Raw genomic sequence first — 13202 nt, 5'->3', positions numbered from 1 at the left:
TCCTTCCACACAAAAGGTAAAGGATTGAAGTCGTAACAATGAAATTGAAACCGATGAATGAATATATTTTTCAAAAAAGAAAATCAAACATTAGGAATTAAACTATAAATTTAGCCTAATCATGCAACAACAACTATATATATATCTATATATATATATATATATGGGAGTAGATGATGGTCAACCCAATAATTCATCATCCATGTGGTGCTACATTTAATAAATTTATCATCTAATCTGCCACTAAAAGTTTATAAACAAACTCTCCAATTAAGTGAAAAAAAAGAACTACAGATATATTATTCTACTTTACAAATAAAATAACTACATAAACTTAACTAACCTGCTTAAATTATACACCAATGATTGGCTCTCTCTTTCTCCCATTACATCACACTTCAAATTTAAAATGGAAAATTGAGAAAGAAACCAAGCCAAGAAGCTGCTATGAGTTAAATCACCACAAACTGAACAGGCCCTTTAAGACATTTTGTTTCTTCAGTTTTCATCATTCATGATATTATTCCTTGCTTGTACAACTTATCTCCACCCTCAACGAGCGATGCAGGCTGCCTCATGAGATGCTCAACACAGTTGGATGCCATCACAGTCTCGGCATTCCAATACCAAGGCCGAAGGTAAGGTGACGAAGTAGTTGAACTTTTTGATGGATGAAGTATTATGGAGCCCCAATCTCTGAGACCAATTTTTGTCTCCCTCAATCTCCTTCGGATTAGCAAGTTTCCAACGTCTTCTTTCTTCATTTCTGATATGCTTCTAAGGATTGAGATACAGATAAGGAGAGCCAACACAGCATCCTCTTCTGGCAATAACTCGATCACCAGCAACTTCCAGTTAAGAAGAGCAGTTGCTCTTCCGGTTGGGTCCTCATCAGTATATCGAATCATTGTTACAAACCCGTCATCATCTCCCCCTTCCTTTTCTTCCTCTTGTACATTGATATCATGTTGTGGTTCTTTTACCTTTCTCCATACGTGATAAAATTCCCGACCTTTTAAGAGCCTTACCTGCAACATCAGAACACACTCTGAAACCCGAAACCCGAAACCCGAAAAGACTCTTGAACAAGATCCAATAAAGAATGACCACGTACAGATGATTCTGAAGCTGGATTTGTTAAGGAAAAGCTAAGGGATGGTTTTGTTGTTGAAGTATCCCATTGAATTATCAGTTCATCTCCAGTAGAAAAATTCCAAGCAGCTTTCAATTCTTCTAGCGGCTGTTTTGGTGTTGCTGTTCCTACCACTTTCTCTGTTCTAAATGCCAATATATGAATGAATGTTCAAAGTTTAAAAAATGTGGCTATTTCAAGTCAAAAGACAAGAGCCTAATTCTATCAAGAGACAGGATCTTCAGTCTTAGAAAGATTTGATTCATGTACGAATACACCATACCTGGGGTTCTGCCAATGGAGCCTGCAATATAGGACCAAGAGCCTTCTCGAATCTCTACAATTCTGTCCTCCCATTTCACAGGCAAAGGAGTTTCACCTCCTCTCCTCCAAAACCCTCCTCCAACCCTGCACATTTTATTCACATTGTAATGTCACATCTTGATGTGCCAAATATTAGTAAGATTTAGTAAAATAAACTGATAAATCGTTAACTGAGTGACAAATGACAATGAAATATTGATTAAATTATCACCTCATACGAATGACAAAACACTCTCTACCTCCATGGTCAAGTACAGTTCGAGACAGCCACCGGCCTTCTTGAGGCCGGTATTGGTTCATTCTAAGAACAACATCTGAAACCATTGCCCCCGAATCATCTGTCACTTTGTCAGGCACACATTTTAACAAGTACGGTGCCTGAACTGGTGGAGTTATAGAGACAACTATCTTGAGATTGTGATTGAGTTGTCTTTCTAAAGTAAGAGAGGGTGCTCTTATCAAGTCATTCCACTTGAATGTAGTAGTTTCCTTAATGCTACTTCCTTTGAAACAATTGCCACTTGGATGCCGAAGCTCGAGTACGACTCCCTTGGTACCAAATTCACAATAGAGATGCCAAGCTTTGTGCCATAGGTCATTGTTTAGGCTCGAGATTGGTTGATCAAGCTTAAACTCCCTATGGCATCTTAAGCTGCGTAGACGAAGAAATTCTTGAGAAACATGTTGCAATGGCTGTTTTTGAGCTTTGTGCCACATGAACACACAAACCTGAAGTCAAAGCACAAAATGATCTCAAGTAACTCGTCTAGTCGTCTTCTATTCAGTAAATTGCATTTTGTAACACAATTCAGCTTTCTATACAGAACATACTTCTATCCACCGGAAAAGTATGAAGAATCAAGAGAGTTAACCAACCTCGAGGATGAACCTAGATGTCATAGACTTATACTTGGTGTTGACATCCAAGTGGGACGTTTCCAAGTAAACTAGAGGATTGGAAGTAACAGCTCTTCCCAATTCCATGATTATCCCTCCTCCAGCTTTTTCGTAAGGTTGCCCAAAGGTTCTGTGCCACAGTTGCTTGGTTTCGTCCAGTTCCTTTGAATTCACGGTTTCCCCAAATCTCACCACCTTTGCCAAATCTCCCTGCATCTCCTTTACATCTTCTGCATAAACTGTTGGATAACTCTGGTTTACATATAACAAACATGAATGAAGTTTTGAACATAAAATGTCTCAAGTAAACACAGAAATCACAGCATTAATATTGACACTTGCCAGTTTCACCTGCCATGATTTAAATTCATGTTCATTTCTGATTTCCTTCCTTTTCAATTCTCATCTATCCTAAAAGTGAGATGATTAAGCTTGGTGTATGGGAAAGATAAATATAGATAGCAATACAATAATACAAACAAGACTAATACAATCAAAATTCAAAAGCGCTTGTGCTTAGAGAAGCTGCAAGCGTTCAAAGATGTACTCATTCAATAGCACACCCTTTTTCTTTTTTCTTTTTCCTTTGAATAACAAAAATATCATAGAGCATCAACCTGATGGGTAAGCCACATGAGGAGAATATCTGAGGCAGGCACAAAGGAAGAACATTCATCAGAAAACCTCTGCAACATATACAGAAACCCTTTGTATCTTTGCTTGGCTGCGATAAGGTAAACGATTTCCGACCTAAACGGTTCAGAAAAATTTGAATATAAGTTCCTTTGCCTCTTTATTTCTTCCAAAAGCTCCTGATTTTCAATAGTAATTACATCTCTCAAACTTGAATTTTCTTCAAGTTCAAAGGACTGGGTTGGGTACTTCTTGACCCATATCTCTTTGCACCTCATGTAAGCATATTCTTCATTCTCTTCATCAAAAATTGATGGCTTTCCAATAAGCTTAAAGAATCTTGTCTCACAGTAATGCTTGTAACCAACCTGAAAGAAGTATATTAATAACCTTACATACTTGGCTCGACAAAAGAGAGTACAACAAGGGGTAAAGAAAAAAACCAATGGAAGCTCCCACTTTCAAAAGTCTAAAAGCAAACATCAAAGCAACTAAAACACAAAATCAAAATTCTCAAGAGAAAAGCACTTAAATAGGTCCTTCATGAGAAAACACTTTGTACGGTATTTTCGACCAAGTGATGGTCAGAGCAACTCTTAAAAAGCACTTTCAAAAATCTAAAATGAAACCTCCAAACCACTTGACATAAATCACTTTCTACCCAAGTTCCTATAAGTTATAATCACGTTCCCAAAAACAGCAGAATTTTGAAATAGTTTAAATAACTTTTTCATATTCAAAATCACTAGGAAACTCAAACTCGTCTTTTTGAGTTTGATTTTACACTTTCAAATACAATTTTCGTATAATCAAAATTAATTTTGAATAAAATACTTCTGAACCTGAAAGAAGTGTTTTTTTTTTTTTTTTTTTTGACAATTACAAAATCACTCTCAAATGTTAGATTACATCCATCAAAATCAATCCAAACGTTGTGATATTCACTCAAGAAACAAATAGAAGTTAAGCCTAACCGGATTCAGTGTGTGACAGAACCAAACCCACTCAACATCCAATGGAGGAAGAATCATAGGAGGAGAAGACCCAGCCACCGTTAGATCAGAAATCAACGGCATCCAAAGCTCCTCATATCTAAAACAAAATTCCAAAATCTCTCTTAGCATTGAATGCAAAAAACCCAAAAGAGGCTCCACATAGTTAGTTGATTAGATAGCATTAAGTTTGAATAAAACAGTTTAATCAGGATTTGACCTTCTGATAGCTTCAGTAATAGTGGGTTCAGAGTGGAGCCAGTGTGAATCGGCAACAGTTCGGAGAAAGCCGAGATTTCGACGGACAGCTGAAATAATGTCGAGGCCGATTCGGGTGGCACAGAATTCCGAGATGTCGCCGAGACTTCTCGCCGATATGGAGGCCGAAAGTTCTGAACCGGGCCGGTCGGACGACATGGTTTTGGTGGGAGAAGAAGAAAAATGATGGGAAGGAAAATGGTGGAGAATAATATAGAATACGAGAATGAAATGAAAAGCACTTTCTTTCTTCTAAAGTGGTGGGCTCTACCTAACGTGAATTGATACTTTTTGGTTCTTTGAAACATCATCAAATTTGGTGACAAAGAGCATTTTTTCTTTCTTTCTTAATTTTAAATTTAAGTGATTTTTGATTCATGTAAATAAAAATATCTAGATCGAGTTTGGTCACCCATTCGAATCGAAATTCATTAGAATGCAATAAAAAATTGAAACTTTAATTAAGTGTTTTGAGTCTGAATTGCAATATTAAACGTATTTCGTCCTATCAGTTTTTGGTTAAACACTATTTACGATCCTGTTTTTAATTCACTCTCAATTCAACATGAATTCCAGTATCCGTTTGATTTTATGTAGCCTTGATTTTATTCTAATTCATCTACATTCAAATTTTGGAACTTGAATTTGGCATGCTCATGTTACATGTTTGAGTAAGAGAAGGAAGGGAAGAAGCATGAATTAATTGAGACCTAAATCGTCATTTTGGTTAGTACTAGTCCCATCATAGGTGGATTCGAATTCAATTTGATGGAAACTAAAATATCGGTGGAAATTTTGGATAGTTAGGAAAATTCTAACTTTGGATCTAAAAGCATTTTTTGTATAGCTAAGTTGGTTCTCTTTGTTCTAATAGTCTGTAAAGATCGAATCAAAACTTAGATTTGCAACACTTATAATATATGCTTATGCATTTTTCCCCATGTAGTTGGTGTTTTTATTTCATTTCTACGTCCCTTCTTTGCCTTCTTCTAGGTACTGATATTGGTATTTATTGAGTTTGTTGGTCGTTATGGAAACATGATAGTTTTTAAGTTCATAGATTTGATTTAAATTTGACTAAGTTTCCTTAAGTTTAAGTTTATTTTGATTTGGAGCCTATCATACGTTGTTATGTTGTGGATTATATTGTTTTTGTTAGTAAAGTCTCGTTTAAAGCTTAATTTTATTAATGTAAGTGACATTTCGAACTTTAATTCCAGTTTAACTCGTCTTTTTTTTTACCTTGACTTCTTTTGAAAAGTTCATTTGTGTGCTTATTAAGAAGGTGAAATCTTCTTGGCATGTACTTAATGAATATTAATTAATGTTCGTTTTCGAAAAATTTGTAAGTATTTGAAGAATCCATGGACCATGAGATGAAGTTCATTTATGCATTAGTTTTATTAGATTAGGTGACCCATAATGTATTACAATTTGTTTATTGGATTCTTGTAAAACCTTTACCGACAATGTAATTTAAATTTTTATTTTCAATATAAAGATCTTTCTAAACATATGTGAGTAACGTTGAATTCTAAATTTTGTTTACAACAAAAATATGTCAAAATAAGTAATTATATGACAGTAAAATATGTGTTTGTGAACTGAAAAACAATGAAGCTTAAGAAGTACATTTCTAAACAAGATTTACATATAAGCATTCATTACATAGGAATAGTGTTGTGAGAGTACATTTCTAGACAAGAATTACATATAACGAAAAGGTAAAACATGAAACGAAATAAGTATCGTCAATAACAAAAAATGACATAAATAAACAAATTACTACATGAACAACAATGACACATTCAGAGCGTCAATACAAGGATATTATTGACAATATATTGGTGTCGTTTGTGCAAATTTAACGACACTCTTTTATAGGATTGGACCAATGACGAGGATGACTTTGAGATTAGTCCAATTTTCATGACTTTGACCTTTCTTTTATTGCTTTCTTCTTATTTTCTATTTTTAAAAAACTTTTTACAAAAAACCAAACATCAATCGGTTATTAAAGGGTTTTTGTAGTTTTTAAAAACTTATTTTGTTTTAGGAATTTATGTTGTAATATAGTTAAAGAAGGATGCGAATTATAGGTTTGATGTTCAAAAATTATAAATAGAAAACAAAATAATTACAAAAAGAAAAAAAAAACCCTTAAATTTTATACTAAGTTTACTAAGTTCAATTGAAAACACAAATACGAAAAACCAATAAACAAAATTTGTCATCAAAGCTCATAGTCCTTTTCAATATTTAAAGCTTAATTACGTTTATGCTATATATCTCCAATTTTCCTTCTTCTACTAACATATGCTATTAATTTTGGATTATTGATTGCCATTTATAAATTCAACAACTCCTAGATTCTTTAAAATTTACACAACTTTTAGTACAATAATATATTTACAATTTTTTTTCGAATAAAAAGACAAAGGAATTCCTTGTTATTTAATTTATCATTAAACATATGCTATTTTCTATATCTTGGATTGATGAAAAGTAACTTAGGATATGGAGAAAATAATTATTATAACAAACACATACATAACACAATGGTTTTTCATAATAATTTGGCACAGCAAAAAATAATCTATAATTTTGAAGCCCAATAATAATAATAATATTTTAAAAAGAAAAAATCAATAGTTAATTGAATGCTTAGAACAGTGTTTTGTAAATAAAAGTGGATAAAAGGGAGGAGGGGGGAAACACGGCTTAGAAAGGGATACCCATTCTTTAGTTAGCAACACAAATACTCAGAAATTTCTGTACAATTTTTTTCTACCTTCTTCTTCGTTCACATTATGGACTATGTCAATGACTGCAATTTGAACCCTGATTCAAGAGCGTCGATAATCGTCGTCTTTGCTGCTCTCGGTTGCGAGATCTTGAAGGAAGTACTCGACGACGATGGATCCGAGCAGCTCCAACACAAAGAAGAGAGGCTGTTCAAATGAAGCTGAAGAGGTTCAGGATCATGGCTCCAAGAGAAGTTGCACTCTTCCAAATGGGTGAAATAATTGCTTTCTTTTTATTTTCTTTTTACTTCTTTCTTTTATTACACTTAGTTCACTTGTAATAATCATTGTTGTGTGTGTGTGTTCTTCTTTTTTTTTTTTTTAGTATTCATTGTTTCTAATTTGAGCTTCGTGATCTACCTCGGTGTGTTTATCTTTCTGGGGTTTAGATTTAATTTTCAATTTTTGATAACTTTTTTGAAAATTTTACGTATTTTCTCTCCATTTCTTACCATGATTTGCATCTTTTTTAAGTAATAGATTTGAGTTCTTAATCGAATTTTCAAACATAAAAACCGTTTTTAATTAATATTCTTACCATGATTTGCATCTTTTTTAAGTAATAGATTTGAGTTCTTAATCAAATTTTCAAACATAAAAACCGTTTTTAATTAATATAGGACATGTATTGTGAGTTAGTATGTATACAGGACACGAGAACATCTTAACTAGATCAATTGAGACATATGCATAATACTCTCTCGTGGTATCTCATTCTTCGTTTCATTGTTAAAACAACAAGTACAGAGTCATAAATGACCACAAGAGCCCGCAAAAACAAGTGGCAAAAGGGGGCAGAGAGAACCCCCAATAAGAGGCATAAAGGATAATAAAGATTACACGTAAAAGCATTGTTTTTTGTGCGTTTAGGCGTGTGCTTGGGATATATATCGACCTAGTTGAGATATCTCAGTATGTTTTCATTTCCTCTGTCTCCAATAACTTGTTAAAAAGTAAAGTTATGTAAAAGCAGTTAGATTTATAAGGAAAATGATCCGTTGTACTTCTTGAAATGCTTTGACCTGTGATGTTCAGGTGCGTTTACACTGCTGATTCCTTGGCATCGTTTTTCCTTTAAAATAAAATAAACGATTTCATATATTAAATTTTAATAATGTCTTGTTTTAATTTGTAAGTACCCAAGCTGGGGATTTGATTCGAGATTTATATGAGAGTTTCATGGCTGGAAAGGTGCAAGAATTGAAACTTGAAATGGAGAGGAGGATGCCAAATACCATTAATAACTCTTTAAGGTCAGTGCTTTAATTATACCTTTTATTATTTATTTATGTTTGATTTATTTTTTCACAATGTTTTCTAGCTTATTTATGAATATAATAAATTTTATTTTCTATCCGACATCCCTTGCAATAAATCCATATAGATATCTATCAATAAATTGAAAATAAACTCAGATAAACATCATAAATAACGTCTATTTGAGGTGAATCGAAAGTAAAAATTGAATTGATTTGATTTTTTTTTAACTGGATGACCTTCTTTTAGTTTTTTATCGTTTTTTTTTTTTATGGTTGGAGCTTGCCTTTTGTAACTAGATCTTTTTCTACGTAATATTCAACTCTTAGTTTTTAAAATGCACTTCCGTTGGTATTGGAATACGATGAGAATGTTAAGGAAGTATCAAACTTAGTTAAGATATTTCAACACATATGGGTCGATTTCTTCCCATATGTTTTGTTAAACAAAAACTATAGAAAGTAAAATTTTGCATTTTCAACATTTTTAATGATTTAAAACAATTTTTCTAATTAAATCATTTTATGAAAAAGCTTAAATATACTTGTAAGGTCAAATATTGTCTATTCTGTTTTTGGCCATGGGTTCCCCCTCTAACTCTTTTTGTACATAGCTCTCTTTGCTTTTATTTTATTTTATTTTGTTTGAATTGCATCGATATTGATTAAGGGTATGATCAAAGTGCTAAGGATATGTCGGACAAGTTGAGATGTGCTATGTTATTAGTCAAATTAAGATGTGTTGATGCATCTCCTAGAGATGTGCTATGTTATTAGTCAAATTAAGTTGTGCTGATGCATCTCTTGATTTTTCTCTTAGTTTCTTTAAATTATTGTTGAATTTAATTTTTAATTTACGCCTAGTTATTTTGTTTATGAAAATTAAACCTATTATGTTACCGTTGTTATCATCATATGCAAATCATTCCTTAAATTGAATAATGTTGATTTCTTAGCAAAGTCCAAAATGAAAGAGAAGTAATTTTTTTTATAATTGAGACATTAATTTGCTTATTTGTTTTCTTTCTGTATGAATTTCATAGATATTTTAAATCATCTCTAGTTTTATTTTGTGTAGTGGTGAAGATGAGATCCAAGCTAGAGAAATAGTTGATGGTTTGATCAAAGAAAAAAGAGCAAAATGGGAAAGTGAATTTCGACAATTAGTACGTAACCATTTTAATTAATTTCATCATGTTCTGATCAACATTATTATTTGTGCAATAATTCATAATTGCCTTTTCAGTTAATCAATGAATTGGATGAGATTGCAATGCGTCAACTTAAACCTCTTCCACCAACACCAAGGTCAGTTTTTTAATTAATCATCTCTAACATAATTTGACTATTATGCTTCATTAATTATGTTAACATCTTGTGTTTTTGTCCAATAAAAAACATAATATAGGAAATTCAAATTATGTTTTGGCAATGAAATTAAAGACACCATGTACCACAAAGATGAGATAAAATCTATAGATAATGAGGTACTGAAAATCGAAATTTGTGATGCCTACTCCAACACTGTCATCTCCAACGATTCAATATCGTTCGCTATGGTCGAACTCTTCCTCAAGGAAGCAGGGTCTGACACTCCTATTTCAAGAGAAAAAACAATGGAGTTGATCTCTTTTAATCATCTCCAGTTTCGCCTACAACATGGAATTGGCTATGTCAAAGGTCTTGTTATCAAGTCCAGCAAATATTGGAAATCTAATCATTTTGTTTTGGGAGTCAAAGTTATTGATGAACCGATTTTAATGGGGTTTGGTACGATTGAAGAAGCCAGTTCTGGACCCTTTAGAGTTCTGACTAAACGATCTAAAGGTATATAGTTGTATATTAATTATTTCTCTCTTTATATGATATATATACCAACTGATATATTATTTGCAAAGAGTATATATTAATTCTTTTTCAATTTATATAATTCTAATTAGGGAATAGAAAGGAAGATCGCCCAACCAAGCAAAGTGAAGTATGGAGACTTGTTGGGATAAGCAAAAATGGAGTATATCACAGAATTTTATCGTCAGAACTAGGCATCAAAACTGTGGGAGATTTCTTGAGGAGATATCATGAAATGAGTTCTCCAACTTTGGAAGAGGTAATACAACCCTTACAAAAAAACATTTATCTTTCTTTTAAATTATTAGGATTATTTTATTAACCTTCATATATATATATATACATGATCAATAGTTTCTTAAAAGGAGAATGTCCAAGCTAGATGAGTGGGATGACATTGTCAAGCATGCAAAGACATGTGTTGATTATGATCCAACTGAATATGATCAAACAGTAGGTTTTTCAACTTCTCTCTCTCTTTCTCTCTCTGTTCAAATGAAACTTAAAACTTGGTACTAATATATTTTGTCCCAAAAACAGCACAATGATAAAGATTTGGTGACAACTAGTGAGCAAGCTAATTCCAATCAGAGCTCCAAAGTTCATAATCACCAAGATCAAAGTGTCAAAGTTAGTCTCTCTTTTATTGGATTATATATAATTAAATTCTTCCTTATCCATCGACTTAAGCTTTTTGAGTCCGTTGTTTGAATTAAGGCTCTTTTTATTCACAAACAGGACAATAATGATAATTTGATGGGAGTTGGTCTGCATGTTAGTTCCAGTAAGAATTTGGAAGTTCATAATCACCAAAGTCAAATTGTCGAGGTTAGTGACTTCTATCTTTATTTTTTGATGATATAATTAATAAAATTCTTCATCACCCATCAACTTAAGCTTTTTTGTCGGTCAGTAATAATTTAAGACTCGTTTTTGTTCATATTATGTGCCAACAACAGAACAATAATAATAATTTGATGGGAACTGAGCAACTAGCTAATACTGATCAGAATTTGGAAGTTCTTGATCACCAAAATATAAGCGTTCAAGTGAGTGATTTCTCTCTCTGTTGTTAAAATAATACATAATTAAAATTGTTTTTTCACCCATCAACTTAAGCTTTTGGATAGGTTTATGATTCAATATTCTTTTCCGATCCTATTATACCCAAAAACAGGACAACAATAACAATTTAACGAGCACTGATGTACAAGTTAATTCCGATCCGAAGGTTATGGTTCTTTCTCTCTGTATGCCTTTTTTTTCTTTTTCTTTTTCTATATTGAAAACAAATGATGTTAGACTAATTAAGTTCATATATTATATAAATAAAACAGATAAGGACTAATTTGGAGGAAGCAAATCATTCTAAGGAGGATTGTGAAGTTGGTGAGAATGCTATACTTCCAAGAACAGTCTCTGATCCTAATCAACAATGGTTCCTTGACAACATAGACTTAGGTATTTTTCTTCTCTTCCTTTTTTCAGAAAAAAGGGATGAATACATATGTAGAGAGAGAGAGTATGAAATAGTAAGTAATATTTGTTTGACAATTATAAAATGTTTCATTCGCAGATCTTGATTCACCATCTAATATTTGGGCAGCACAAATGATATTGGATTCTCCAAATCCATATGGGATAGTGGATTGCAGAGTCGACGAACCGTCCGATCAATTTCAGGAACTGCAAAAGCTTCTCCTTTACGGTTAATTTTAGCCTTTGAAGATATTGCCCAGAAGAAAAAGAAAAAAAAAAAACTTGTTTTGATTGATAGTCTTTTAAGATTGGTTTTGTTTTCTTTGGTTGGTTTGCATGAGGATTATGTTATTTTACTTTGTTATTGAATCCTTTCACTCAACTACAAGTTGAGGAATTGCGGTGAGTGAAAAAAAAAAACCTTGAAGATATTTGCAAATCTCTAAAGTTTTTATTTATTATTCAATTGCGATATGCTTATTTGTGTATTGACTGCAGGTATATATATGCATTTTGAGTATGTTATGGAGGGTGTTATAATTTGTTTTATTATGAATAGTTTGATTTATGTTTTGAGTTTCATTGTGCATCACTTCATTGTTGGATTGACCCGTCTTAGTTGATGAACCCTTGAAAGGTAGAAGTTTGATTCAGGCTCAAGTTAAAGGACCTAGATATCGTTTGGGCTTGGATCCAACGAACCAAACCTTCTATAGCCAAGCTTGTGACTGAGCCCTTGGGCTCAACTCTTAATATCAAAGTTGTGTTGACTTTTATTTTTGTTGAGGAATTGCTGTGAGTGAAAACTCAGTTTTTTTTTTTTGGTTTTATTTATTAATCAACTGTTAGGTACTTATTTGTGTATTGACAGGTATATATGGTATATGTTATATCATTCAAATTTATGCAACATCATTTTGATTATGTTATGGTGGGTGTTATAATTTGTTTGATTATGGTGTTTTTTTTATGTGATCATGTCTTTGTTTCGTTTGATATAAAGTTTTCTTTAAAAGTATGATTTATGTTTTGAGCTTAATTATGTATCACTTCTTCCTCATTATAGGGCTGACTCGATCTAGTTGATCAACACCTAAAATGTGAAGGTACAAGAGTTTAACTTAGGCCGAGTTCAAGGGCTTAAGATATTGTTTGGGCTTGGATTGACTCGACCCAACTAACTTTTATATCAAGTTTATGACCCAACCCCAACTCTTTTAGATCAAAGTTTTGGGTTGAACTTGGGTTGGATTCTGGTTGACCTGTTGGATTAACTCATTGAATATTTTGGACTTGGATCGAGTCGGCCCAACTAACTTTTATATCAAGTTTATGACCCAACCCTTGGCCTCAACTCTTTACATCAAAGTTTGGGTTGAATTTGGTTGGGTTTTGGTTGATATATTGAATTATCCCATTAAATATTAATTATTTAGAAATATATACCTACACTCTTTTTACTTTCATTTTGAAATATTACTGAAAATAAATTTGGGGTCTTTTAAAAAATATAACAAAGCGACAAAATATTTATACTATATAGAACAATTTCGAAAACGGAAAAAGCCAAAGGTCCACA

The 13202-nt window shown here is 32.6% G+C and overlaps 2 protein-coding genes across 4 annotated transcripts; one reads left to right on the top strand and one right to left on the bottom strand.

The window, feature by feature from the left end:
* Window positions 1–250: 250 nt before the first annotated feature.
* Window positions 251–4465, bottom strand: LOC103492517 (glycine-rich domain-containing protein 2). Of its 2 annotated transcripts, XM_051081242.1 has the most exons (8): window positions 4199–4461; window positions 3961–4078; window positions 2971–3354; window positions 2333–2605; window positions 1668–2185; window positions 1416–1540; window positions 1115–1272; window positions 251–1028 (listed from the first exon to the last, which is right to left on the bottom strand). In XM_051081242.1, exons 1-8 carry the CDS (start codon window positions 4393–4395, stop codon window positions 513–515), a joined length of 2289 nt encoding a protein of 762 aa, XP_050937199.1. In that variant the 5' UTR covers window positions 4396–4461; the 3' UTR covers window positions 251–512. The 2 variants fall into 2 exon arrangements, with proteins under 2 accessions (XP_050937199.1, XP_050937200.1); XM_051081243.1 differs by lacking the exon at window positions 251–1028 and having other exon boundaries at window positions 1115–1277; window positions 4199–4465.
* A 2485-nt stretch (window positions 4466–6950) lies between these two features.
* LOC103492137 (uncharacterized) lies at window positions 6951–12054 on the top strand. Of its 2 annotated transcripts, XM_008452372.3 has the most exons (13): window positions 6952–7253; window positions 8177–8293; window positions 9375–9462; window positions 9543–9604; window positions 9705–10123; window positions 10237–10403; window positions 10499–10597; window positions 10685–10774; window positions 10883–10972; window positions 11104–11193; window positions 11322–11375; window positions 11482–11605; window positions 11721–12054. In XM_008452372.3, exons 1-13 carry the CDS (start codon window positions 7153–7155, stop codon window positions 11855–11857), a joined length of 1638 nt encoding a protein of 545 aa, XP_008450594.2. In that variant the 5' UTR covers window positions 6952–7152; the 3' UTR covers window positions 11858–12054. The 2 variants fall into 2 exon arrangements, with proteins under 2 accessions (XP_008450595.2, XP_008450594.2); XM_008452373.3 differs by lacking the exon at window positions 11104–11193 and having other exon boundaries at window positions 6951–7253.
* Window positions 12055–13202: the final 1148 nt, after the last annotated feature.

This window comes from Cucumis melo, chromosome 2, assembly GCF_025177605.1.
Source record: "Cucumis melo cultivar AY chromosome 2, USDA_Cmelo_AY_1.0, whole genome shotgun sequence".
Taxonomy (NCBI): domain Eukaryota; kingdom Viridiplantae; phylum Streptophyta; class Magnoliopsida; order Cucurbitales; family Cucurbitaceae; genus Cucumis; species Cucumis melo.
This window is presented reverse-complemented; position numbering and strand designations above follow the sequence as displayed.